Consider the following 26,592-nt stretch of genomic DNA (forward strand, 5'->3'; position numbering starts at 1 on the left):
AATAATAATTCTGCAAAATATAAGTTATCGTAATGAAACAATAAATAATTCGAGCCCACTGAATTCACAGTGTTTCCTTAAGGAATTTAATCCCCTCCTAATACCCAAGGTAATAGATTATTTTCTCCCAGGATAGAACGAATCACACACTGGTGTAGCGGTACTTCAAACCCCAGTGTTTCAGCGAACACAAAGTTCGGTAGCAAATCACACTTACAATTGCTTTGTTTGAAGTTAAAAACAATGCAGAACGAAGGAGTAGAAACTCAGAAAATCGTATGGAAATGCTGAGAGGAAGGAGTGCAATGTATAGCCAAATCTGTTGAGCGATTTCAGTCTTGTGTATTGTGTGTTGTGTGTCTTTCTTCAACAATTGTTGCACATATATATAGCAGCCATTGTTGAAGAAGAACAATCGTCCACCCTCCATGGTGGAGCAAGCACATTCTTGGTGGGAAGAGCATTAGGCGGCTGCCTTGTGGTCAATACACGGATTGAAAAATATCCGTTACAAATGCGGATAATCTTACGTTAATATTTACTATTAACAATTAAATTTGGTCCAAAAAATTAATCAATCAATTGACCAAATCCGAATCCGAAGCCGTAGCCGAAGCCGAGCCGAGGGAGCGACGACGACGACGGCGCGAGGCTTGCTTTCTTCTTAACTCTTTAAGAGCTACAAGAAGAGCAATTATATATATACCCACCAAAAATCTCTTCCTCTTCAAATATGGGACAATGTCTCATTGTCAAGAGGGGAAAACTTAAAATTTTACTCAAAAATTTAATTTTCCCTCCATTTCCCATTCACCCTCATTTTAAGACTATTTCATGTTAAAAACAAAAACCTCAACAAGCTTCTCATTCCGTTCTTGGTTCTCTCCTATCTTGGCTTTTGCATTTTGTAGTTCCCTTAATGTTGTTCTACTTCATTGAGGTGTATAGTTAGTTACCACCATTGTTAGTTACTACTTTTACCATCAATATAATATTACCAATGTGATCTGTATATTAGAGTTGTTACAACCGCTTATAAATAATAAAATAAAAATATAATAGTCACATGAAAGTTTTAAAGCTTAAAATTTATAATATTGCTTTGTACAAGTTAGACAATGTCAAATTACGATACGACTAAAATAAATGAGCATAGAGGGCAAATTTCATCAAACTAACATTGCGGACAGTGGTAGAATTAAGAATCGAACATCAATAGGTTGGCCAACTCAAAACAAAGGTTGGCTAACGTGTTTCTCCAACTGGTAACGACGATTTCACCTCTCCTTTTCCCACGTTTTTTTCTCTCTCTTCCACCGCAACCAACTACAGAACCGAAAACCATAGGATCCCAGAATCTTCTCCTCCTTCTTGGTCTCAAAGCTTTTCGACTGGGGAAAAATTGACTAGGACCAGATTTTTGTGTCCTATTAAATCAATCGATTTTGATGCAGTAGATTCCAATTTCTTTTTTCTTTCTAATCTTTTGGGATTTTATTGGGTTTCAAATTCTTGGAAGAATTCTAGGGTTTGAGACAATGAAGGCCATGGAGACCTTGCAAGATCTGATTGAAGAAGTAAAAATTCGAACGGTTTGGTGGGGTTTGTGTATATTTGCTGTCTGTTACTTTTTAACACGTAAGTTCAATTTCAATTTTCTCTTTTTTTTCTTCACATGATGTATCTTCTTAGTAGAAAAATACACTGCCCATTAGGGTCTTTCTGGTACTCCGTTATTTTTCATTTTTTGCTCATCTTATTTCTGATAATTTGTTACCTGTGTAACTTTCACTATTTTGATCACAATAATTTCATACGTGTTTTGGCGTTCCTTTGATCAATGGCCCTGAAAAGACTCTTTCTTAATTGAGTTTAAGTTGTATACATGTAAGCAATTTTTACACCATTAGGTCTTGTAGAGGTAACTTGTCTTATTTTTCAAGATTACAAATTCCACATTTTAAGGAGACTTGTAGATATCATTTGGATGACGTGATAGTGTAAACAATTGCTTACAATGCCGGTGTATATAACTTAAACTCTCTTTTCTTATGTTCTTTTGTGGTGTTCTCGAGTAGTGTTTTATGACTGAAGATTAAGACATTGCTTACTGTGTTTGTTGGAGCTTTACATTGGGCTGGCTATGGCACTGTAGTGAAATGCTTAAAAGTGAACTCAATTCCGTGCGAGATTGAATTTAAAAGAAAAACTCTCAAATTATTGATTCTTTGTCCCTTTTGTTTTAATATGATATGTTTAGTCTTCTGGTGTGTTGTTCTATTGACCACTTCAGCTACTTCAAATTTGTATTTTTCAGCAAAGCAATTACATTTGGAACTCAAAAAAAGTTATTTAATCTAACTGCTACTGAGCGAGTTACCTTTAGTGAGATGTTAGAAGGGAGAACTTGTAGTGGCTTCTTGTGAACAGCCCGCCTCGCACTAAGGCACCCTTATTGTCACTTGAAGTCTAGTCTATTTCGTGTCTGGTTTACATATATATTTGATCTTACTTCCTGGGCCAAAAGAGAGTTATTCATGAAGTTACTTATAAAATAAAGGGCTAACAATCCTTACTTGATAAAAAAAGGGCTAACAAAGAGAGTTATTCACGGAAGACTGTTGCTTGTCTAGCAGATGACTCTGAAAACACAAAAAAAGCTAGACTATAAAGATGTTTGTTGTGACCATGGTTAAAAGTCTCATTCTAGTATCAAATCATAAGATTTAGAACATAGAGGTTGTCATAAAATGTGAACCCAATATTAGCTGCATAATTGGAGATGACCAGATGGGTCATAGATTTGGTAGCTTTCATCAAAATTTTCATGAAAAAGGGGATAAGGAAAAGGGAAATAAGGTGGATGAATTTGCAAGTTTGTTACCAGTACCACCCTTTGTATGGCAAGAACCAATCTTTCTTTGAGTCTCTTTACCGAATTATCATACTTAATTCTGAGTTTCCTTGCAATGTTTCTGGTAAATTGTTTGCCACAACCATCAATTTGCTCTCTATTGTTGCATTATGATAGTTTTTGGATTCAACTCTTGATCGCAGACACCAGTACATCGATGTGGATGAATCTACCTATAGCTGTACTGTTGGTTTTTGGATTACGGATATTGTTTAATGAAGTGGACTTCCGTTGGAAAGTTCGGAATGTGCGACCACCAACATACTTGGCACACTTAGAAAAGAAGCAGCTATCTGTGAATGATAGTCGACTTTCTACCTCACCACCCACACTGAAATGGAAGAGGAAAATTGGTTCTCCACTTGTAGAGGCAGCAGCAGAGGAGTTCATTGACAAGGTTTTGCATGATTTTGTGATTGATTTGTGGTACTCGGATATTACACCTGACAGGGAGGCACCAGAGCTGATACATGAAATAATCATGGATGTCCTTGGTGAAATATCTGGAAGAGTGAAAGGAATTAACCTTGTAGAACTGTTGACAAGGTATTTATTTCCCTGTCATTTCTCTGACTCAAATAGAGATGGCAATGGGGCAGGGAACACATATCCCCATGACCGGCCCATCCCCTCTCTTCCTTAAAGGTTACTAGTCTTGAGAATGGGGAACTTTTTCTCAGATTTTAATTGCTGTTGTAACGCTTGAGAGAATTGAATTTAAAGAAAAAAGTCATCCAAAGAATTTACAAAAGAAAATATGAAGTCTTTAAGACGAGATGCTTTTGCGCTAACTATTTTCACTATTCACTTGTTATCCTATTTGTGAACTATATTTTACATTGGCAATAACTTAGTCATGAAAGAATACAGTCCCTCATTTGTGCCCATTTTCCCACTTAATACACCCTCTCTTCCACTCCTCTACGGGCAGGGTGGGGCCTTTCCTTGATTTGTTGCTCCCATTGCCATTCTTAGACATAATTCTTCCATTATTCTATCTGTTGTTTCTCAAATTCGTGACTGCTGTACTGATTTTGAGTCACCAGCAATTGAACCAAGTTATTTAATTCTTTAGGGATGTGGTGGACCTGATAGGAGATCACCTAGACCTTTTCCGCAGGAACCAAACAGCTATTGGCGTGGATGTCATGGGTACATTGTCTTCGGAAGAAAGGGATGAAAGGTTGAAGCACCATCTGTTGGTCTCTAAAGAACTTCACCCTGCTTTGATATCAGCTGAGAGTGAGTACAAGGTGTGAGTGGAGTGTTCTGATGGAAAAATTGTCTCTTTCTCAGTTGGCATACTCGGCATGCTATCTAATGCTTCTTTTATAGGTACTTCAACGGCTCATTGGTGGAATATTAGCTGTTGTGCTAAGACCCAGGGAAGCACAAAGCCCCTTAGTTCGATGTATTGCCAGAGAACTATTAACTTCTTTAGTGGTACAGCCTCTTCTGAATCTTGCAAGCCCCGGGTGAGTTAATCTCTTGCGAATGTGTATCATCAAAATTCAATTGTCTCAGTATACAAAACTTTGTCTAATGTATATCTGTTATGCTTTCAGTTGTCTAGGTTTATACCATGCAAAATAGAAGGTTATATGTATATTTTGCATTACTTAGAGAAGGAGGAGGCTTATAGCTGCTAATTTATTGTAAGATCTAAAGTTGTTGATTAGTCCCTTACTTGTACAATAAATGACTAAATGTTACCTGTGAGAGCTAAGACGCATTGTACTACCTCCACAATTAGGGGTATCGAGTATTTTTTATGTTTTTCATGTGGAATATCTTAGATTCAGAGTCGTTGTTGGTCATTATATCAGGGTCTGTATAGCTATGAAATTTGAGTATTTATGTTTAGAATGTCATCAATATATTACACTTGAACGACTAAGTCAGCTAGTCCAAAGGTTGGATTGTTCTTGGTCATTCTTTATGGTTAGGAGTTCTTGATGATTCTTTTTTGCTCTATTCCTGATTCTATATGTTATTTCTTTTTGAGTACTGAGATGATTGGAAAAAAAACAAGAGAGAGGATCTTGATCCGCTCCACCCAAACAACAACAATAACAACATACTCAGCGAAATCCCACAAGTTGGGTCTGGGGAGGGTAGTGTATCCGCAGACCTTACCCCTACCCCGTGGAGGTAGAGAGGCTGTTTGCCGAACACACACAAAAGAAAATAGGAAGAGGCTGGGAGAGATGAAAATAACTTCTTCTATAGATAGATGGATGCTTACACCAAGGAAAGTCAAGTCTTTTCTTCTACTCACCTTTCACCCTCCTGCCTCAGCATATTTTTGGGTTTAGCTTCTGTTTCGTTTTCTTTTCTTTTTCCGTTTTTGTTGGTGCATTGGTGTTTGAGGAGGAGGAAGATTTAGGTCAGAGGCACACAGTATATGTTTTCAGCTTACATAGATAAGTATTTGAATTGAAACAATCGGATGAAGCTCAAAGAACTAGTACAATTTACAGAGCATTTTTATGTTATCCTCATGGAAACGAGAACTTGAAAGGTCTAGTGGTTACTTAACCAGTAACATTGCTATCTAGGGAACTATTTCCTCAAGGACATTTCAAACGCATATCTTTGTCCTGATACGACTTTCTAATCAATCTGAAAGACAAACCAATATCCCTTTCAGATGTCAGGAACAAATGATACTTTTAATTTATCCTTTATAATGCCACGTACATGTTGAATATGTTCAACAAAAAGTTATGATCGCGTTGGTGTTAGATTCTCTTGATAATTTGAATCGAGGACATCTTATCCTAGCTGCATTTCCCCCTCAAGTATAAATAACTGCCTTGCTTTGTGTAACGGGAAGTTTCTTGCAGTTCATTAAGTTTCTTGTGTTTTGGTTGATCAATCTGGCTTGTTCCATTTTCAATTACCTGTTCCTTATCAACTTTTCACTGATTTGCTGTTGGACTTGATGTATTTTCTTGCAGGTATATTAATGAATTGATTGAATACATTTTCCTTGCATATAATGATGAGGGGTGTAAGCAGTCCGGCGATGGTAAATCGACTGAAGCAGAAAGCCACAATCGCAATCAGGGTGCTCCCTCAGACACTGTAAAATGTTCAGAAACTGATTATAAACAGAAAGAACCTACCAAGAATCAAGGGACTGATGCCTCAATCTGCCAATATGACCATCGAAGAGAGCAATCATCAGCTAATGCAGGAAGTTCAATTTCTAGTTCGATTCAAGATGAGGCTAATCATCCAAGGCCTGCTGACTGGGCTCGTATCCTTGAAGCAGCTACCCAGAGAAGAACAGAAGTTCTGATGCCTGAAAATCTTGAAAACATGTGGGCAATCGGCAGAAATTATAAGAAAAAAATCCAAAAGTATTCTGCCTCGGGAGGAATTCAGGCTCCTGGAGTAAAGGTTGCAGTAAGCAGTGGAAAAGATGCGGGAAAAGAATTACCAACTCAGAAGTCTGAAGTAGTCATGAAAATGGAAGATAAACAACACGATCCAAATCAACCACATAATCAGAGAAGTCATGCCCTGCATTTGTCTCAAGAGCTGAAAAAGGAAGTGCCATCCAAGGGAGGAATTTCCTATGATGTTGACAATGCTTCTGCCATTGTTGCATATGAGACTAAGACTAGGCTGAAGAGATCAAATAGTACATCTGATTTAGTTATCCAATCAAATACTGAAGATTTGCTTATGAACAAAGGTGGTGGATCCATTATATCAGAATTCTATAGTGCAGAATATAGGAGAAACAATCCAGTACCCAGCACTATGAGTGCTTCAGACATGGTGATTCGTGGTGAGGGAAATCATCGTCCAAAGCTGAAGTGCAGGGTATGTGCATTCTCCTCAATCTTTTCCTCGTACTCCAACATATGTCCCAAGAGGTCAAGCTGGCTCATAAGAAATTAAAAACTTGTGTGGTGTTGTATAATCAACTTCATGAGCTATGTCTCAAATCCTTACCTTTGCCTTCTGCCTTTTAAGATTCTTGTCGCTCACTACTGTTTCCTCCTCCCCTAGGTTTTGGGTGCATATTTTGAGAAGCTGGGCTCAAAATCTTTTGCTGTATATTCCATTGCAGTTACTGATGCCAATAATAACACTTGGTTCGTAAAGAGAAGGTATTGTTTCTATGGTCATACTTTAACTACTTAATGGTGCCTTGTCATCTGAAAACATCTTCAATTCATGTTATTGTGTTATGATTTTTATTGCATTTAAAGAAGTTCCTTTAAACACTGAACAAGTTCTTTTCTCAACTTTCGCTCTGGCTTTGTTTAGCTGATATCATCCTATTGGGGTGCCGTTTAAGCAGATATAGGAACTTCGAGAGATTGCATAGACACCTGAAGGATATTCCTAATTACACGTTACATTTGCCTCCTAAGAGGATATTTTCATCGAGTACAGAAGATGCATTCGTTCATCATCGTTGCATTCAGCTTGACAAATATCTGCAAGTACGGTTCTGCACTGCTTTTATATCGATTTGGAATATTTTGTGCCTTCTGGTTGCTTTAGATGTTCTTTTCTCCAACAGGATCTCTTGTCAATTGCCAATGTGGCTGAGCAACATGAAGTGTGGGATTTTCTCAGTGCCTCTTCCAAGGTATGTTTTCTTGGAGTTTGTTAGGTCTTTTACCATTATTTCCTACAGATCTAGGCTGTTTTAACCCAAACTAATACCTGATATGTGTCTATGAAGAACTACTCCTTTGGAAAATCTTCTTCAGTGATGAGAACACTGGCAGGTACTTCAACTTCTCTCAACCAACATGTTTGTGTTCTTTATTTATGTGATGATGAGTGGTGTTTCCATTTGGATATTTTGACATCTATATACTCGTAGACATGGAGTGCTGTGGGTATTCCTGTTGATGATTGCAATAATAAATCTCCAGTGAAGGCCAGAATAACTTGTACCATGTTTCTTCACATAGGATGCAGTGTGGATGTCTGATTCCAACTGCAAAAAATGCAATATTCTTGTAGTGAGTTGGGGAGTCCGTTTTGCTAAATTGTAAAACTAGTTTGAACAGAGTGATGTACTAATTAAATCACAATGTGAGGCAAAACATTGTGTTACTTTTTTTCACATTATAGCATCTCCAGTCGTGAACCTGAAGTAGTTGCTCATTGAATTGTGTTAGAAAAGAGTTAAGTTCTTAAGTTAGATATTGCCCCGTGTAGGACAAGTACACCATGTGTATTATGTTTGACACCTTTAAATATGAATGTCTTCTAGTCACTGAATTGTCAAGTTATCAATATATCTTTCTCTTTTATCATTCTCTCACATGATATTTGAGCCTAACTTTGTAGGTCATTCTCGCACTTGTAAGTCCACATTCAAATACATGAGTGAACCTTAGAGTCAGTTACACATGTCGAGTATATGGTGAAATCCAATTAGGTTTATAAGGTCTTTGGCAACTTCATTTATGTCTTAAGGTTTGGGTTGGATGCTCAAACTTTCACATGGTATCAGAACTGCTACAATCTTGATAGACCTCAGCAGGGCAGTCTTATGCCGTTTCTCAACCAAAGTTTCTTCTCTTAATTTTCCTCTTCTTGGCCTTTCTTGGACCATTTTGGCACCACCACTCCTTGACTATAAAATGGATAAAATCATTTCCATGCATAAAAAATAAGGCGGAGGATGGATTATTTTCAAGGCTATTTATTAGGAAAGGTTTTTGGCTGTTCTGTGTAGGGATTTAAGTGAGCAGTTATTAAAATGTTCACTAATGAAACCTTTGTGGTGTACCAATGCTTAAGAAGCTTTAATGTCACATTCAATCCGTCAGCTAAGTGAATAACTACTAATGATGACTGTTCTTTTACCTTAATATATACTTTCTCTTTCTCTGATTGCTTAAGCATGAACATAATGAGTGAGTTACCTAGTGTATGGTAGTTACTTTATTTGTTAAAATCTGACTGAACTTATCCTTTGTGACAACAGTTAACGTGGATGATGCTGTGGATGATATTGTGCGTCAATTTAAAGGCGTTTCTGATGGTTTGATGCGTAAAGTTGTTGGCTCTCCTTCATCTTCTTCTTATGAACCTACTACCTCTACTTCAGACAGAAATTTGTCCTGGAATGTGGAGGAAATGAATAAACTGGCTTTAACCCAAAGTACCTCCGAGTCACTTAATAGCTTTTCTGACAATGATGATGGTGATAAAGATGGAAGCCACGGGCAGGAGGAAGTAGGACCTAGTTCAGAAGCTAATGGGTGGCATTCGGACAATGAGTTGAATTCAAAAGGATTACCCCCTCGGGTGGTTAAATGTGACGAAGAGCTGAGAAGCTCAGCGGCTGACTCGAAGTACGGTTCTGGAGGATTTCCAGACACAAGCTTGGCAGTAGTTCCCAGTCAACAAGAGGATCCAGCTGGAGTGCCACCAGAGGTATATCCATCTTGTTCTTGTCAACCTTCTGATCAAATGATATCAACAGTATTTCATCTGATATATTTCTCCTTCCAGCTGAGGGGTGCTTCACATGCTTCAGTTTTACTTACTCATTTTCATGGGTGTTTTTTTTCTTTCAGTGGACACCGCCCAATTTAAGTGTACCTATCTTGAATTTAGTGGACAAGATTTTTCAGCTGAATAGAAGAGGCTGGCTAAGGTGACAACAACATGTTTTGTACTTCTCTACTTCCTATTGCATTCCCTGCTGGTATCAAATTGAGAACTGTTTTCCTACATTTAACTTCTCTTTAATAGTTTAACTATTGAACCGGTTTCATCATCCATCTTTAACATTTTCATGCTTAATTTGGTTCCTAAAAATGACTTAGAAGGGTCAAATATAACATTTGATTTGTAATTATGCCAAAATTACAATCTTCCATCCTGATAAGCTGAACTACTAAAGCTTGCACAATATTTCCAATGGAATACATGAAGGAGAGAAGGCTGTCCAGGACTTCACAGATTTTGAACATCTATACATTTTTAATATTTATGTTTTCCTGACCTACGACATGAAGGTAGTAGATTCATGTAGCAGGTTAGCAATGTATCTACTTTTTGTTTATCCAAAATAACCCTGCTTTTTATTAAAATACCCCTCTCTGGCTGCCAGCACATTAAATATAGGGGTTTGTATGTCCGTCAACTACATTCCCCATTTTTCTTGTCTCTGCATTATTGCTCTGCTTGGTGTCAACTTTATTGCAAGTTTAAAACTGCTGATACTGCATGAAAGATATCTTGTATGCATATTATTTCCATGATATGCCATCATTAAAGAACATCTAACATAGCCATTATTGTTCTTGCAGAAGACAAGTATTTTGGATATCAAAGGAAATAATGCAGTTAATGATGGAGGATGCTATTGATGATTGGCTGTTAAGGCAAATCCATTGGCTACGGAGAGAGGATGTTATTGCTCAGGGAATCGGATGGATTAAAGATGTACGCATTTAGTTTTCTGATTGTAACTTTTCCGCCTTAATTGCTTACATCTGAAGCCAAATTCTTTTTGGCTTCTGCTTCTGAAGTTACATTATTTACAGATTGCATTAACTAAATGACAAATGGAAAATATTGTTGATTGGTGAAGAGACATAGTTTGGAATTCCTAAAAGGACAATGGTGCAGAGTCCCTTTTTAGCAAACCTTAGTGCAGGTTCCCTTTTGGGAGTTTTGACATGTTATGCCTCAAATCTTTTTACACCCATGGATTTCCTCTTTGAGATTTTTTTATAAAATAAATGAATGTGGCAATTCGTGAATATTTGATAATTCGATCTTTGATCATTGGTATCATAAACTTAGTTATTTTATTTTTTTTGAAAATGGTAATAGTATTGTTGTTATTATTTTAATGTATTTAATGTTGTATTTGAATCATTTAGCATGACACTTACAGCTAAGTCTTTTCCTTATTAGATTTCAAAGTCTGCCATCTATAATTGCTGCAACTTCTGTAAAATAGTATGTCTTACTGCAATACTTATTTTGAACTTGATGTGGCATATGTGAAAATAGCTATCTGATGGAAAGAGAACAGCATTTGGAAATCAATGTCGGGAAAGAATTGTTACTTTGTGCTGCAACATAAAATGTTGAGAAGTATGCACCTTTATATTTGTTTGTAAGCTTTATAATGTTTGTTTTTAGACTAAGATTTATAATGTGGTTTAGTCAACTAAAATAATGGAGCATGCTATACTCATAATGTATGGAACTTGGCTATATCATCTTAATTTCTTTGCTTATTGGCTTTTTTCTCGACTTTCACTTGTGTCATCATTGTGCTACTTTAAGATTATAAAATGAGGAAGTTATGTAGAAGGATCATTTGGTAGTGACTTTTTGGGTCTGTTGCTGATTTGGTTCCTAGGTTCTCTGGCCGAATGGCATTTTCTTTATAAAATTAAGAAATCCAGTTGAAATCAACAATCGCGAACCAGATCAAGGAACCACGAGACAACCTGTAGGAAGTAAGGTCTCTAAGGCAGGATCTTTTGAGGAACAGCTTGAGGCTACTCGTAGAGCAAGTGATGTGAAAAAGATGCTCTATGGTAAGTGTGCTCTCGATTGTGCATGAATTGCCAACATTACTTTCTTACCTATTGTATGAATGGAAGTTCCTTAAAAATGCCATTTTCTACTCTTTTATGTAACTGACTGTGCAGAAGTAAAAAACGTCTCCCATTGTTGCTTCTTTTTAAATTGTTTTCAAACTGTAACACTTTTCCTTCAGCTAGCAAGTAGTAGATGTCTTGCTCAAATATTGATTCACGCAATTCCTTACTTCCACTGGGTGGTTCATGACTTCATGTTCACTTAGGTTAGGGTTCCCTGTTCAATTTAACCAAAGCTGGCCCTACCCTGTTGCCCTGCAACTCTAAATTTTTTTTGGGGGGGGGTTGTGGGGGGGGGGGGGGTATGGGGGGACAGACAGTTGGGGTATTTAGCCGCCCAGCCTTGAGAGGGCCATGGATGAAATTATTAACTAGTTCCTCTTTAAATTCTTAGATGGTGCTCCCGCCACATTGGTCAGCTTAATTGGGCACAAGCAGTACAGACGTTGTGCTAGAGATTTGTATTATTTCCTTCAGGTAAAGACCTCGTTGCGAGAACATTGGTTTCCTATTTACATGTTTTTTTCCGCTGAACTAACAATGACAAATGAATTGTATGTGCAGTCTACCATCTGTTTAAAGCAGCTTACATATGGTGTCCTTGAACTTGTACTAATATCAGTCTTCCCTGAGCTGAGGGATGTTGTGAAGGATATCCATGAAAAGGCACAAGCTCAACCTGTGTAGGCTATGGCACTTTTTCTTTCTCAGTAACTATGTTTATGCGCTACTTGATAAAGAAAAGAAGTTAATGAGCTCGTTAACTCGGCTCTCTGGCTATAGATTCCAAATCCTCCTGAAAAGCTGGGAAGGCGAGTGAATCTAAGCAGGGGTATGAAAACTTAGTGACTTGATTTTGTCAGATTCATTCTTTTTTCAGTCTAGCATCTTGGAATGCAGGAAATTCTTTTATGGGATGCCAAAAGTAGGAACAAATGCTCTACTTTTGCTTCTTATTGTACAGTGTGCATTAGAATCTGTACAGTAGTCGGTTTTGGTGTGCAGTCTTGTATATTCATTTGGAACCACCTCAATTGGATGATATCCAGTCGGGCTGATGCTAGTCATACTAAATTCACTTCATTATGAGTCCAAATTTTGCTTTAATATCATCTCTTAGTTTTTGCTGCTGGCTCCTTGACCTTTCCTTTGATCTAGTGGGGACAGAGGAAAATTATACTACTGGGCTTTTGGCTCCACATTCAACTGTAACAGGCTTGGGCCTTTCAATTACTTTCTGAAATATTGCAACTAATTGCTAGGACTGCGCTGTAACAATTCAACGGATATCGTAATTACACCTGTAGGAATGGAAGAATGAAGGAATTGATTTTAGTTCATTTTAGCCGTATAAATTTTTAACGGAAGTCGTAGTTTTGGCCGATTGAAGCATGCTACATAACTTCTTAGATTTTGCCCACATTCAATATTAATAGTTGCCTGATTCTGTAAAAACTTTATGCGCAACTACAAGATAAAGATTGTGTAAAAATTCTTTACCGTCGTTGTATAAAAATTTAAAGCTTGAAAGAGGAAAGTAAGTTTAATTTGCAATTTGATTGGATTCAGTCAGTTTTTTTATTTTCATGCTATTACATACTTAATGTAGAACATGTACTTGGGATCAGTGTTTTAAAGGCTTTTTTTGGGACTCGTCGCTGGGAAGGGCACTATCAAAACGTCACTTACGTGTGAGACTTAATTCTATGAGGCTTACGTCTCAAGCGCAGTCGGCTTAATTTTATGAGGCTTACGCCTCAAGCGCCCGACTGCGCGTTCTAACACATCTAACGTCCAACATTCGGGCCTCGCCCAACAGTTCTTACTCAAATCATATGTCAAATTTCCTAATTAGCACTGTAGACCTTCAAAATTCTTTAACAAATAAAAGATAAAGTCTTATCAAATAACGAGTTATAATATTGCATATTTACTAACTGAGAACACTGTGAGGATAAATATTTTTTGAATATTCTTCTAAAATAGATAACGAAAATTTATATCTTCACTTGCTATGGGCTTCATGTCTTAGTTATGTGTCTCTCAAAATTATCAAACTTTTATTATTTTGTTATTTGAAAATAATTTTGTACTTATTCATGAAGGAGAAATGTTTTAAATTACAGAATTGGTGAAGTTTATTAATTATTAAGTAACATTTAGGAAGGTAAAATATTTAGTTCAATAATATTTATTAAGAAATTATAATTTTCTTATTATTTGAAAGTTAAGACATTATACTTTATTTGTATTACGTAGTAACATTAACATTATTGATTGTTTATATTGGTACAAACATGCTAGATATTTTATTTTCTATGAGTTTCTTTAATCATCTTAGATTTTAATGTACTCTCTATAGTTTTTATGTTATTATGCTAATTTATTAGTTTATAAATTAAAATTCTAAAGATCCATCCCCATGCCTGGAGGCGCCCCCGACTTATAAAACACGGCTTGGGATTGATTTTTATGTTGCAGACGCAATATGGCTTGCATGTGAAAATCCTCTTTAGAATATAATACGGCTTGGCTTCTCCTACTTCCACTCCAAGCCGTAAACGCCATATTGGTGTCAAACCATCAGTTTGCTCTGTATTGTTCCTGAATCCTCCCATCCTCTCATGCATTTCAGACACTATTTTTAGCAACTTTCTATATTTTTCTTGTAAGGTCGGTCCTACCCTCCAATTATGTGAATCAACAACCTCTTCTACTACTTTTTCTTTAATTTCCTTTTGGGAAAATTTGCCATCTTCATATTTCTTTCTCTTGGTATTTAGTTTTGCAACTTATCTTCATTATTGCTCCATGATTATAACCTAATAAGGAAATCTGATCAATTCTAATAATAATAATAATAATAATAATGTAGGTAAGACTGAACGTTTAAAGGACATTATTTCACTCTTTTAATTTCCTTTTGATATAAAGACTCTAGGTCCTGTAATAAAACTTTAGCTCTAAAGAGATGTTGTTAAATTAAAAGACCAGTGCAACTGCTTTTGTGATGACAGAAAACGCCTTAAAGAAGATAGATAGAAGAGCAGTCTTCTTCAAGATTTTTAATCCTACAGTCAAGAGTGAACTGGTAATATTCTTCTTTCCTTCATCATTTTACAAGCATATGCCTACTTTTCTCTTTGTTTTTCTGCTTTAATATGTTCTCTGCCGATCTTTATATGAGCTGCTACTGAGGAAGTTTTTAGTATGTCAAGAAAGTCATTTTTTCAAAAAATCTTCCTGAAAAATGTTTTTCAGTTTGACTAGAAGGTGAAAAATAGTTTCCCAAAAAAAAATAGTATAAAAGATTGATAATACAATTAGCAAATTGTATAGAATAGTGATAGATTTTTTTGAGTAAGAATGATTAAGTGTTGGTTAAAGCTGCAGAATAAGAGTTGAGATAATTGTGAAGGAAAATGACAACCATGTTCCCTAAAAAAGTATTTTAGAGAACATTTTTGCAAAATATTTTTCTGTCATACCAAACAAATCTAATGTTACTCTTTTGACTCTCTCTTAATTTGCAGAGAATACCAGCCCATTTTCTAAGGCATATTTCAGAAGATTCACCTGATAAAGCAACTCTGAAATGTCTTTCTGGAGGCACTTGGAATGTAAAATTACACATTGATGAAAATGGGTTGCTTATAAACCAAGGTTGGGAGAAATTCCACAAAGATAACCATATAGAAGGTGGGGAGTTTCTCTTGTTTAGGTACGACGGGGCTCTACAATTTACAATAAGAATTTTCAGCAAAAATGGAATGGAGAGAGAAGTGAAGTCAATAAACATGGACAAAAATCAAAAAGCTTCAATATTTGATATGGACAAGAACCAGAAAATGCCACCAAAATACCCTTACAATTCCAAATTCCCTAAACAGACTCATGTGGACGTTGAAAATGGCACAGGTCTGGTGATTTAATTTGTAATTTTATGATTTATTACAGCGTAATAAGTTGAATTAACTCAATGTGCTATGTTGTGTTTTCTTCAGAACATGAAACTCCAAGAAAAAAAGTTGCACTTGAGAAAACTGAGGTCCTTCTAACTCCAGATATTCCTCAATTTGTGAAATGTTTGAAAGGCTACAATGTGAACAAGTCCTGTTTCATAGTAAGTACTTTCTAAAACTAATTTAATTCCATGCTTTATTGATTTTTGTGACCAGTAAGCTATATGAAATGTAAAACATATACCCGATCCTTCATCAAAGTTTTAAATATTGTTTAAATCTATCCTCCAGATATACTTTCCGTTTACATATACCCTTGCCGTCCATCAAAGTTTTAAATATACCCCTATTTTAACAAACATGACATGTGACGGCCTCTAATCAAATTTTCTACGGCAAAGGGTCAAATATACCCCTCTACTTTTAAAAATGGTCTAAAAATACCCCTCGTTATACTATTGGGTTATCTATACCCTTGCACTCATACTTTAGGTTCAAATATACTCTTCATTTAAACGGAGTGACACGTGTCATCGTCTTGTTGGTCAATTCTAAATATCTCCTAATTAATTAAAAAGACTCATTACCCATACTCGAAAAATCATAATTTTTTTGTAAAAACTGGAAACAACTAAAAACAAATTTTACTAAAAACTGAAAAAAATGAAAATATTTTTTTTTCCAGTATTTACAAAAAAACTGCTTTAAAAACACTGAAAAATATTCTCTAAAACAATATTTTTGTAAAAACTATAAAAAAAACTGAAAAGTAATTTTCTAAAGCAATTAAAAACTGAAATATTTTTAACTAAAAACTGAAAAAAAAATATTTGTTTTTTCAGTTTTTACAAAAATATTGCTTTAGAAAATTGCTTTTTAGTTTTTTTTTCAGATTTTATAAAAATATTGTTTTAGAAAATATTTTTCAGCTTTTTTTAAAAGAAAAATATTTTCATGTTTTTCAGTTTTTAGTAAAAAATATTTCAATTTTTTCCAGTTTTTACAAAAAATATTGCTTTGAAAAATTGATTTTCAGCTTTTTTTTTTCAGTTTTTACAGAAATATTGTTTTAGAAAATATTTTTCAGTTTTTTCTAAAGCAGTTTTTTTGTAAAAACTGAAAAACAAAATATTTTCATTTTTTCAGTTTTTAGTAAAAATAATTTCAGTTTTTTTCAGTTTTTACAAAAAAAAATTGCTTTTCGGGTGTGGGTAATGAGTCTTTTTAATTAATTAGGAGATATTTAGAATTGACCAACAGGACGATGACACGTGATCCTCCGTTTAAATGAGGGGTATATTTGAACCCAAAGTATGACTGCGGGGTATAGATAATCCAATAGTATAACGAGAGGTATTTTTAGACCATTTTCGAAAATAGAGGGATATATTTGGCCCTTTGCCGAATTTTCTAACCCAGAAACAAACAAAAAAAACCAACCAGACTAAAAGGTTTTAAGAGAGAAACGGGTCGGTCAGACATGGGTTTTAGTCTGTTTTTTCTTGTTTCCGGGTTGGGAAATATTATTAGAGGTCGCCACGTGTCATATCCGTTAAAAATGGGTGTATTTAAAACTTTGATGGACGGCGGGGTATATGTGAACGGTGGGTGATAGATTTAAATAATTTTGATAGTAGAGAGGTATATCCGACCCTTTTTTCCTATATTTTATTAACCAAGTTATTCTAATGCAGCATGTTCCAAAGCCTTTGTGTGAACAACTTTCAGAATCAGCCAATAAGACAACAGTTGTACTCAGTAATTCAGAAGGAAAACAATGGAAAGTGAATTGTATATTACAAAAAGGATACCATGCTTTTTGTGGAGGGTGGAAACAGTTTGTGAAAGATAACAAACTTAAAGAAGGAGATGTCTGTGTTTTTCAGCTTGTCAATACAAATGAACTGAAGGTCTCCGTTTTCGACGATCCTCCTGAATCTCTACTGAAACTTGCTGCATAAAAATGTGCAAGAATATAAATATTAGTAATTTGATGAAATGTCTTGGAACCTGATTCCTGAACTTTGTAGCTACTTAACATTGACTAGCCTGTGGACTGATAATGGGTGCTTACCTAGTTGAAGAAGAAGGAAGAAGCAGAGAAATAGAGAGAAGGAGAAGTATGTGTGTAATGAGAGAATTGTATTTCATTGCATTACCCGCATCTGTACAAATATTAGAGATATATATATAGGATTAGTTCCATCTCTAATTAACTGACATTAACAGCTTAAAGTAATTGTTAGGGACTAACTAATTAACCGTAGGAAATTACTCTAATGCCGTTCTTTTAACTAGCTATGTTACATCTTTCTCTTCACTCCCCCTCAAGCTAGGTACTGAAAATATATTAAGAACATCTAGCTTGGAAGAAAGATATTCGTGCTGAACTTTGTTGAGTCCCTTAGTCAACAGATCTGCAGGTTGTTCTTTAGTAGAGATGTATGTTGTTTTGACTAGACCTTGTATGATTTTTTCTCTAATGAAGTGACAGTCGATCTCGATATGTTTTGTCCTTTCTTGATAAACAAGGTTTGCTGTAATTTGCGTTGCAGCTTTGCTATCACTGAATATCTCCACATGTAGTTGGGTATCAACTCCCACTTCTTTTAGAAACCCCACTAGCCAGATAAGTTCTGCCACAGTTGCTGCAAGACTTCTATACTCAGCTTCTCCTAAGCTTCTTGAAAATATGATTTGCTTTTTTGATTTTCATGATATTAAGAAGTCTCCAAATTTGATTAGATAACCTGAGACAAATTTCCTTGAGTGTGGGCAAGCAACCCAATCTGCATCACAATATGTTGAAATTGTGCTGTTGCATTTACTGGAGAATAGTATCCCTTGTCCAGGACTGTTCTTGATATACTTCACAATTCTTAGAGCTGCTTCCATGTGAGATTTCTTTAGTTTTTGTAAAAATTGACTTAGTGTTTGTACACTGAATGAGATGTCTGGCCTTGTCATTATTAAGTATAGGAGTTTACCTATCAGTCTTTGATAGGGAGTTGAATCTGACAGTTCTTAATCTAACAGTGCAGTAGGCTTAGTTCTTCTAAGATGTTCATCATATTCTGTTGTTGTGAGTTTCATATTGGCATCCAGTGGTGTAATTGCTGGTTTAGCAACTGCAACACCTATTTCATAAATAAGTTCTAAGGCATATTTCCTCTGATGCATAAATATTCCTTGTTTTGATCTAGCAAACTCTATGCCTAAGAAATATTTCAATTCTCCTAAGTCTTTCATTTTGAAGGCTTGATGTAGATTTGCTTTGGTTTCCTCTATTAATCTCAGACAATCACCTGTAATGAGCATATAATCTACGTAAGTCAATACCATTGTAATGCCTTCTGTAGTTTTCTTAAAGAACAGAGAGTGATCATATTGGCTTTGCTGAAATTGAGAGCCTAGTAAAGCTTCTGTTAGCTTAGCATTCCATTGACGTGGAGCTTGTTTTAAGCCATACAAGGATTTAATAAGTCTACACACTTTGTTCTCCCCCTGACTTGTGAATCCTTGTGGCAGAGTCATGTAAATTTTATCAAACAAATCTCCTTGTAAAAAGCATTATATGCATTCATTTGGTGTATATGCAAATTCCTTGTAGCAGCTAGAGCCAGTACAGTCCTTACAGCCTTTATTTTTATGACTGGAGAGAAGGTTTCTTGATAGTCTATTCCTTCCTTTTGACTGAATCATTTTGCCACTAGCCTAGCTTTGAATCTTTCCACTCCACCTGACGTTTTGTACTTTATCTTATAAATCCATTTGCACCATATTGGAATCTTACCTTCAGGCAATGATACTATGTCCCAAGTGTGGTTGTTTTGTAAGGCTTCAATCTCAGTCTTTATTGCATCAACCCACCTAGGATCTTTCACAGGTTCTGAGTAGAAGGTTGGTTCAATAATATTTGAAGCAGCTGTCAAATAAGCTTGATATCTATATGTTAGATTTTCATAGGCCAGGAATTTTGATATGGCATAAGGTTCATCTTGATGAACATTCAATGAAACAAAATCTTTCATCCATATAGGTGGTTTCTTTCCTCTACATGACTTTCTGATATCTGGCTGATCTGGAAGACTAATAGGAACAGCATGTGATACTTGAATTATTGGTGATTGTATGGTTGATGTATGTTGAGTAGTTTGCTGTAAGATTTCTGAATGAATAGATTCAGTATGTTGTGTGAGATCTTGTGTGAACTCTGGTGGTGTAAGAACTTCCTGTTGAGTTGTATGTATGTGGCTTCCAGTACTTGTAGGATATGTGATTGAATCTGTAGTGTGAAATAAGTTGTCTTCTATGTTGGGGTGAATGAATATAGACTGGTTGTTGCCTTGCTTGTTCTTGAAGGGAAATATACCTTCCCTAAATTGAACATCTCTGCTTACAAAGAATACTCTATATATTAAATCATATAATAAGTATCCTTTTTGAGTTGTAGCATATTCCATATGTACAGATGGTCTTGATCTAGGCATTAGTTTATTATGTTGTTGAATTATCTTAGCATAACATAAGCAGCCTATAACCTTAAGATGTTGTAATGTTGGTTTTCTGCTATACAATCTTTCATAGGGACTTTTGTTATCAATGATAGAGCTAGGCAGTCTGTTAATGAGATAAACAGCAGCAAGTACACGATATCCCCAAAATTTGATAGGTATTTCAACTTGGAACCTGATAGCTCTAGTTAGTTCTAGGATGTGTCTATATTTTCTCTCAGCTACTCCATTTTGCTGAGGAGTATATGGACATGTATTCTGATGAATTACTCCTAGACTGTTGAACAAACTTCCACAGATTGAGTTAAAAACTTCTGTCCTATTATCTGTTCGAATTGTTTTCACTGTTGTCTCAAACTATTTTTTCACAAAGACAAAGAATTGTTGTATAACCACGCATACATCAAACTTCATTCTCAATAGAAATATCCATATCATCCTAGTAAAATCATCAACTAAAGTTAAAAAAAAAATATTTCCATCCATAGTAGGCACTTTATAAGGCCCCCATAAATCCATATGAACTAATTAAAAATAAGTAGTAATTTTAATGCTACTGACAGGGAAATGTTGCCTTGTTTGCTTTGCACAAGGGCATACACTACATGTGTCTATTCTAACAGATATATCTTGCGTCTTGACTGGTAGTAGCTTCTTAAGGACAGTAGTAGACACATGACCAAGCCTTCTATGCCAAAGATCTATATCACTAGAACTAATCTCTTCATTTGCTTCTGTCTCCTTTGTTGCTAAACTAATTGTATCACTTCCCGGTATTGTTTGTCTGCTGAGGATGTAGAGACCAATGTCTTCTCTACTAATCGCTTTCACCCTCCCACTGAAGAATTCCTGAAACACACAAAAATCAGGAAAGAAAGCAACTGAGCATTTCAGTTCCTTGGTTAGTTTAGAAACTAACAGAAGATTATATTTGAACTGAAGAATATAAAACACATTAGTTATTGTGTTTTGATCTGATAAAGTACTAGTTCCAATATGTGTGACTTGAGTTATTTCTCCATTAGGTAGATGTACTTTCTTTGGCTGGCTTGTTTGAACTAAAGAGGCTTTGTTTAATAACTCTAGGTCAGCTACCATATGGTTTGTATCCCCTGTGTCTATTATCCAATCTTGTAAACTATCTGAAGTTATTAAAGCGCAGGGTATACCTGCTGTATTGGTTGATGGAGGTGCTGCAGAAGAAGCTAAGTTATTTTTGTTTAGGAGTTGCACAATGTGATCAAACTGTTCTTTAGTAAATGTGCAGTTTCCCAGCAAAGGAGCATTGTTCACCTGCCCCATCTTCTGTGAGTTAGTAGTACCCATTGTATTACCTGTCAATTGAGAATTTTGTAAGTTGTTTTCAGTCCAGTTCCCTCTTGGCAGCTGATTGTTTTGCATACTTATTTGAGACAGCACATTGTATGCACTATGAGTATTGGCATTCTTCTTTCTTGGTCTGTAATCTGTAGGATAACCAATAATTTTGTAATAATTTTCTTTACAGTGACCTTTCATTTTGTAGAAATCACAAAATAGATTGAAATTCTTCCTAGACTCTTGAAAATTTTCTCCAGTCTTGGTGTACACTGCCACATCATATTGCCCAGTAACAGTAGTAGGATTTGCCCCTAGTAAACCAACAACTGACTTTTGACTCCCATCACTAATCACCATAGTGTATGCTTGATTGACTGTTGGTATAGGACTCATCAACAGAATCTGACTTCTAGCTTGGCTGTAGGAATCATTTAAGCCCATCAAGAATTGAAACAATTTTAATTTTTGCAAGTGAACCACGAAATCTCTTGATTTTGGGCAATCACACCCAGGAGCAGGATCCAAGGCTTCAAATTCTTCCCACAAATCTTTAAGTTTTGAAAAATATGCTGACACAGATACAGTTCCTTGACTTATGTTGGCAATTTCTTTATGTAAATTGTAGGATCTTGAGCCATCTATTTTATCAAACCTTTCATGCAAGTCATTCCACACGGCTTGAGCACTTGAAGCATACATTATACCACCAAGTAAGCCACTACTAACAGAATTCATTAACCAAGATAGCACAATCGTATTTACCCTTTTCCCAGTGATTCCACATACTTTTTGGGAAATTTTCTTTGGAACAAGTTTCATCGATCAATCCCAATTTGTTTCTTCCTAACTATGCCATTCTCATATACCTAAACCACAAAGAATAGTTTTCAATACCAGTCAATTGAAAGGAGATAATTTGTATACCACTTACATCTGACGGACTCAAAAATAAGGGGGTATTGTAGTCAATGCCTGGAGCAATTGTAGGCAGAACTCCTTGGCCGGAATTTGAAGTCTGACTCCCAGCTGGAACAGGTTGTTCATCAATCGCCATAGCCAAGTTTCTTCAAGAATTCAAAAAAATTGAAAAATTGATTTACGATTTGAAAAATTGCGGAAATGAAGAATCAAGTTTCAAGCTTAATAGTTTAGCTTGACTGTTCTGATACCATGAACTGATAATGGGTGCTTACCCAGTTGAAGAAGAAGAAGGAAGAAGCAGAGAAATAGAGAGAAGGAGAAGAATGCGTGTAATGGGAGAATTATATTTCATTGCACTACCCCCATCTGTACAAAGATTAGAGATATATATAGGATTAGTTTTATCTCTAATTAACTGACATTAACAGCTTAAAGTAGCTGTTAGGGACCAACTAATTAACTATAGAAAATTACTCTAATGACTTTTTTTTAACTAGCTATGTTACATCTTTCTCTACAGCATGTTCCCATTTTCCTTTTTATGTATATGAGTAATCAAAGTTCTTTTAACTTCTTAGAATTCAGTAATTTTGTATGTACAATCATCAGAGATCTGGTAATGTTGATTGTATTTCTGAAAATGGTGCATAAAATGTATAGATCTATTCCAGAGTGCAGATTTACCTAGAGTTCTATGGTGCAATACCAATTAATATATTCAGAGGCGGACCCAGTGCGACGGGGCACGGTATTCTCCTCAACCAGTACCCCTAAAGGCTTGTAGTGTTCAGGGTGCCAAGTACTTTAAATTAACCATTTTTAAAGTACTTTATATATATATATATATATATATATATATATATATATATATATATATATATATATATATATATATATTGTCTCATATAGCTAGTAGTGGATGTATCATATAGTTACGGGTTCAACTAAATCCACAATTTTATATACAGAGTATAGATATATAAAAAATTTATATGAAAATCACTATAATTTCAAGAAATATTAAATTTTAAACCCAGAGTTTCAAAAGCGCAATGGATTCAAGGATAAAATCTGAATGTTGAACCCATCAAATTTAAACCCTGATCGACAACCAGTGTAGCCAACAAAGCTACTTTGGAATTGAGGCTTAGTTGATTGATTGAATAAGAATGCAAACCATTTGCTTTATAATTTCACAAATTATGTACCAGCAACCATAAGAGAATAAAATGAGGAGGTTGAAAAAGCAATCCTGTCATTAAATGATGAAATCCAGAAAGCATATGTATGAAATCTGGTCCATAATCTGTTAGTTAATTTCATTACTAAATAAGCAAATTTTATCAATCCCAATTGAAGCTATAGTCAAAGCTACACAATGCCATTAAAAGGTGCATTTTAATAAGTTCTTTGTCACCTTAAAGTTCACCCACCAGAATTAAAAACTGGCAGAGGAAATGGTGAGAAAAAGTAGTAGCAGTAGCATTCCTAGAGATGATAGCCCTTGCTTTTACAAGGTTATTTTCGATCCTCGCGTTGAAGAACTGGTAAATTTGGATCCTTTAATACAGAGTACTTGCTATTAAATCTTCTTTTCGTCTTACATATATTACTTGATTTTAAGAGATCTGGTTGATTAAGAGCTTTAAAATCTTCTTTAAGTCCAAAACCTCACAAATTTGACTTTATTTATTTATTTCAGATCTACAAATTTTACTCATAAATTTAAGCCGTTAGAGAGTAAACACTTTCGTTTATACAACATGCTTCTCACGTGCTTGTTTGATCTTACTCATGGGCGCAGGTGACACTTGAATTCAACTTAAATTGCTATGAGTAAATACTTTTATTTATTGATTTTAGATTTAGCACATAGAGATATATCAATTTTAGATCTACCACGTGCGACCTGATTATTTCTCTAGGATGGAGCGCGTGCAAATATATATATTTTTATTTTTATTTTTTTTATTTTTTTATTTTTTTTTTAATAGATGGCAATATATGAAACTCAAACTCAAGATCAGCTCCGTTTGATCTGATATAAATTAAATTGTACGAACCATTTTATCTAAAAAACTTAAAATCTTTCCCTCCGTGTTATAGAGAATTCCACCAGAATTTGTGAAGCATATAACAGAAGAAGCAACAGAAACAACAATTCTAAAAGGGCCATCTGGCAAACATTGGAACATGAAATTAAGAGAGGATGAAGAAGGGCTATTCTTCAATGCAGGTGGGTGGAACAAATTTGCAAGAGAGCAACAATTGGAGGAAGGTGATTTCCTACTTTTTCAATATGATGGGAACATCACATTCCATGTACGCATTTTCAATAAGAATGGATTAGAGAGATGATTCCTATATCCAAAAAAAAAAATCTTGTGGACTGAAATTATAAGACTTTCTCCTAGTTTTTCCTTTTTCTTTAATATTAATATGTAAGAATTACATGTTTGGATATGGTTTTTGAAGACATGTTTCTAGCAGCATTTGTGTTAATCAACATAAGCAATTGTCTTATATTTTTATTGAATTGGTATAAATAGAGGGAAAAATTTATTGGGTGGTTTATGGGAGACATTAACTCATGATTTTTCCGCCAAATTATTATTTTATGTATGTATTTTTAAATATTAGTCTAATATTATCTGTTGGCACCCATACTCCACAAAGGCTCAATAGTGCACCTGGTTCAATATTGAGTTATTTACCCAAATGAACATGGATTAACTCTCACTTGCAATTTTTTCTTCCTTTCTTTGGTGGGGTACCCATGTTTTAGAAATTCTATGAGTTAGAAAGTTTTTTCATATCCAAGCATTTATTCATTGTAATGAGCAAATAAATCAATATAAAAAGCTTATAATTTCAAATTAAAGCATTGTTAGCTTTTATTTCCTCCATCCCTTAAAAAATGGCGGATTCAGACATTCTAGGCTAGAATATCAATTATTTTTGCTTATGATATAGTATTTGCATTTTTATTTTTTGGTGACAATTCAACAATTAATATCTTAATTCTAACCAGTGTTTTAAAAGGCGTGGGCGTAAGGCGAGACGTTTTACATATGACTCAGCGGGGCGTAAGCCCCATAGGTATTTAGTTTTTAATATTTTATAAAATAATATAATGACAGTAAATATTTATAAACAGGTAAAATTGCATAAATATTGAAGAAAACTATATATATATATATATGTGCTCCATCCCCACAAAAAACTAATCAAAACAATTTATTATACGTTACTTACAAGCACAAGTAATTTGAGTCAAAGAATAAAGTTTTCTATATGGAGGAACAAAAAGGATGATTAACCTGCAATTTGAACTTTGAATTTGCTGCTATGAAGAAGAATGTAGTTCTTTTTGTATTTGTAAAAAAAATATTCGTTGCTTTTGGGAGATATTAGCAGACTAGCGGACAAGATAAAAAATTAGAAAACCCAAGAATTAGGGCTTAAATCAATAAAAAAAAGGTCTTTACTTTTGAGTTCCTTTTTAAACCTTTTGAGTAATTACCAAACTAACTTTTGAGAATCTGGGTATTATATGAAGGGGCTTACTCCTTACTAAAAAAACGCGCCCCGAACGCCCGGGCGTACGCCCCAAATTGCGGGGCGGACGCCTCTTGAGACTTTCGCCCCACACCATCGCCCCGGGGCATTTTTGGTACGCCTCGCCCCGGGACTCGCCCCAGAAACGCCTTTTAAAATAGAGATTCTAACATACACTCCTAGTACATATTTAAAATTAAACCCAAATAGCTGCACACTCAACCATTTAAACTAAAAATAATCGATGGGAGATATAATATATGCATAACTTATATATTATATATGTATAATTATGGAGATAATACATAATTACCCCCTCAAATTGTTTCACTTTAGCAGTTGTACCATTATACGTTGTGAGTGCCTGTTAGAATTGTAATAAGTACCACCTTTCCAAGTCATCCCCAGTTTCAAAAGAAAAAGTGCAAATCATGCCCCAATCTTTGCATGCCACATGTCAAATTCATTTTTTTTTTGTTTTTTTTAGTTTACCTTTTTATTTATTTTTTTAATCTTATTTTATTCTTTTTTTTTTGTATTTTTTTCTCTATATCTCTTTCTTCACCATTTCTGATCCCTCTTGTACCCATAACTTCCCCTCTCCCCCCTTCTGCTCCTCGTTGCCGACCACCCTGCATCACCAACCGAAAAACTCTTATATTAAATCAAAAGGCTGTCAAAGATAATAGACACAATAAATTTGTGAGGCCTTTTGAATAGCGTAAAAATAATCTTCGAAATTTACAGAAAACGGTAAAATAAATGGTGGAGATAACTTGGCAGAAAGATGA

At 35.1% G+C, this 26,592-nt stretch overlaps 2 protein-coding genes and 1 long non-coding RNA gene across 3 annotated transcripts; all 3 read left to right on the top strand.

The window, feature by feature from the left end:
* Window positions 1-1,169: 1,169 nt before the first annotated feature.
* Window positions 1,170-12,633, top strand: LOC104106400 (uncharacterized). The gene is made up of 15 exons (XM_009614943.4): window positions 1,170-1,638; window positions 3,058-3,460; window positions 3,990-4,167; window positions 4,250-4,389; window positions 5,875-6,748; window positions 6,938-7,038; window positions 7,233-7,377; window positions 7,458-7,526; window positions 7,623-7,668; window positions 8,883-9,334; window positions 9,478-9,557; window positions 10,216-10,351; window positions 11,283-11,463; window positions 11,921-12,003; window positions 12,091-12,633. The coding sequence occupies exons 1-15, from the start codon at window positions 1,539-1,541 to the stop codon at window positions 12,211-12,213; spliced, it is 3,111 nt and encodes a 1,036-aa protein (XP_009613238.1). The 5' UTR covers window positions 1,170-1,538; the 3' UTR covers window positions 12,214-12,633.
* A 1,710-nt stretch (window positions 12,634-14,343) lies between these two features.
* On the top strand, window positions 14,344-17,862 carry LOC104106399 (B3 domain-containing protein REM16-like). The gene is made up of 4 exons (XM_009614942.4): window positions 14,344-14,617; window positions 15,060-15,444; window positions 15,531-15,649; window positions 17,183-17,862. The coding sequence occupies exons 1-4, from the start codon at window positions 14,537-14,539 to the stop codon at window positions 17,447-17,449; spliced, it is 852 nt and encodes a 283-aa protein (XP_009613237.1). The 5' UTR covers window positions 14,344-14,536; the 3' UTR covers window positions 17,450-17,862.
* A 5,693-nt stretch (window positions 17,863-23,555) lies between these two features.
* LOC104106398 (uncharacterized) lies at window positions 23,556-24,962 on the top strand. Its single transcript, XR_011410857.1, has 2 exons — window positions 23,556-23,790; window positions 24,350-24,962. It is a non-coding gene; the product is annotated as an uncharacterized lncRNA (long non-coding RNA).
* Window positions 24,963-26,592: the final 1,630 nt, after the last annotated feature.

This window comes from Nicotiana tomentosiformis, chromosome 1 (assembly GCF_000390325.3).
Source record: "Nicotiana tomentosiformis chromosome 1, ASM39032v3, whole genome shotgun sequence".
Taxonomy (NCBI): domain Eukaryota; kingdom Viridiplantae; phylum Streptophyta; class Magnoliopsida; order Solanales; family Solanaceae; genus Nicotiana; species Nicotiana tomentosiformis.

Bases quoted from the DNA above. Each gene is read 5' to 3' on its own strand.
- LOC104106400 (XM_009614943.4), top strand. From the start codon at position 1,539: ATGAAGGCCATGGAGACCTTGCAAGATCTGATTGAAGAAGTAAAAATT. The intron at 9,335-9,477 runs GTATATCCATCT...TTTTTCTTTCAG, and splicing joins CAGCTGGAGTGCCACCAGAG to TGGACACCGCCCAATTTAAG. The intron at 12,004-12,090 runs GTAAAGACCTCG...TTGTATGTGCAG, and splicing joins ATTTGTATTATTTCCTTCAG to TCTACCATCTGTTTAAAGCA.
- LOC104106399 (XM_009614942.4), top strand. From the start codon at position 14,537: ATGACAGAAAACGCCTTAAAGAAGATAGATAGAAGAGCAGTCTTCTTC. The intron at 14,618-15,059 runs GTAATATTCTTC...CTTAATTTGCAG, and splicing joins CTACAGTCAAGAGTGAACTG to AGAATACCAGCCCATTTTCT. The intron at 15,650-17,182 runs GTAAGTACTTTC...ATTCTAATGCAG, and splicing joins TGAACAAGTCCTGTTTCATA to CATGTTCCAAAGCCTTTGTG.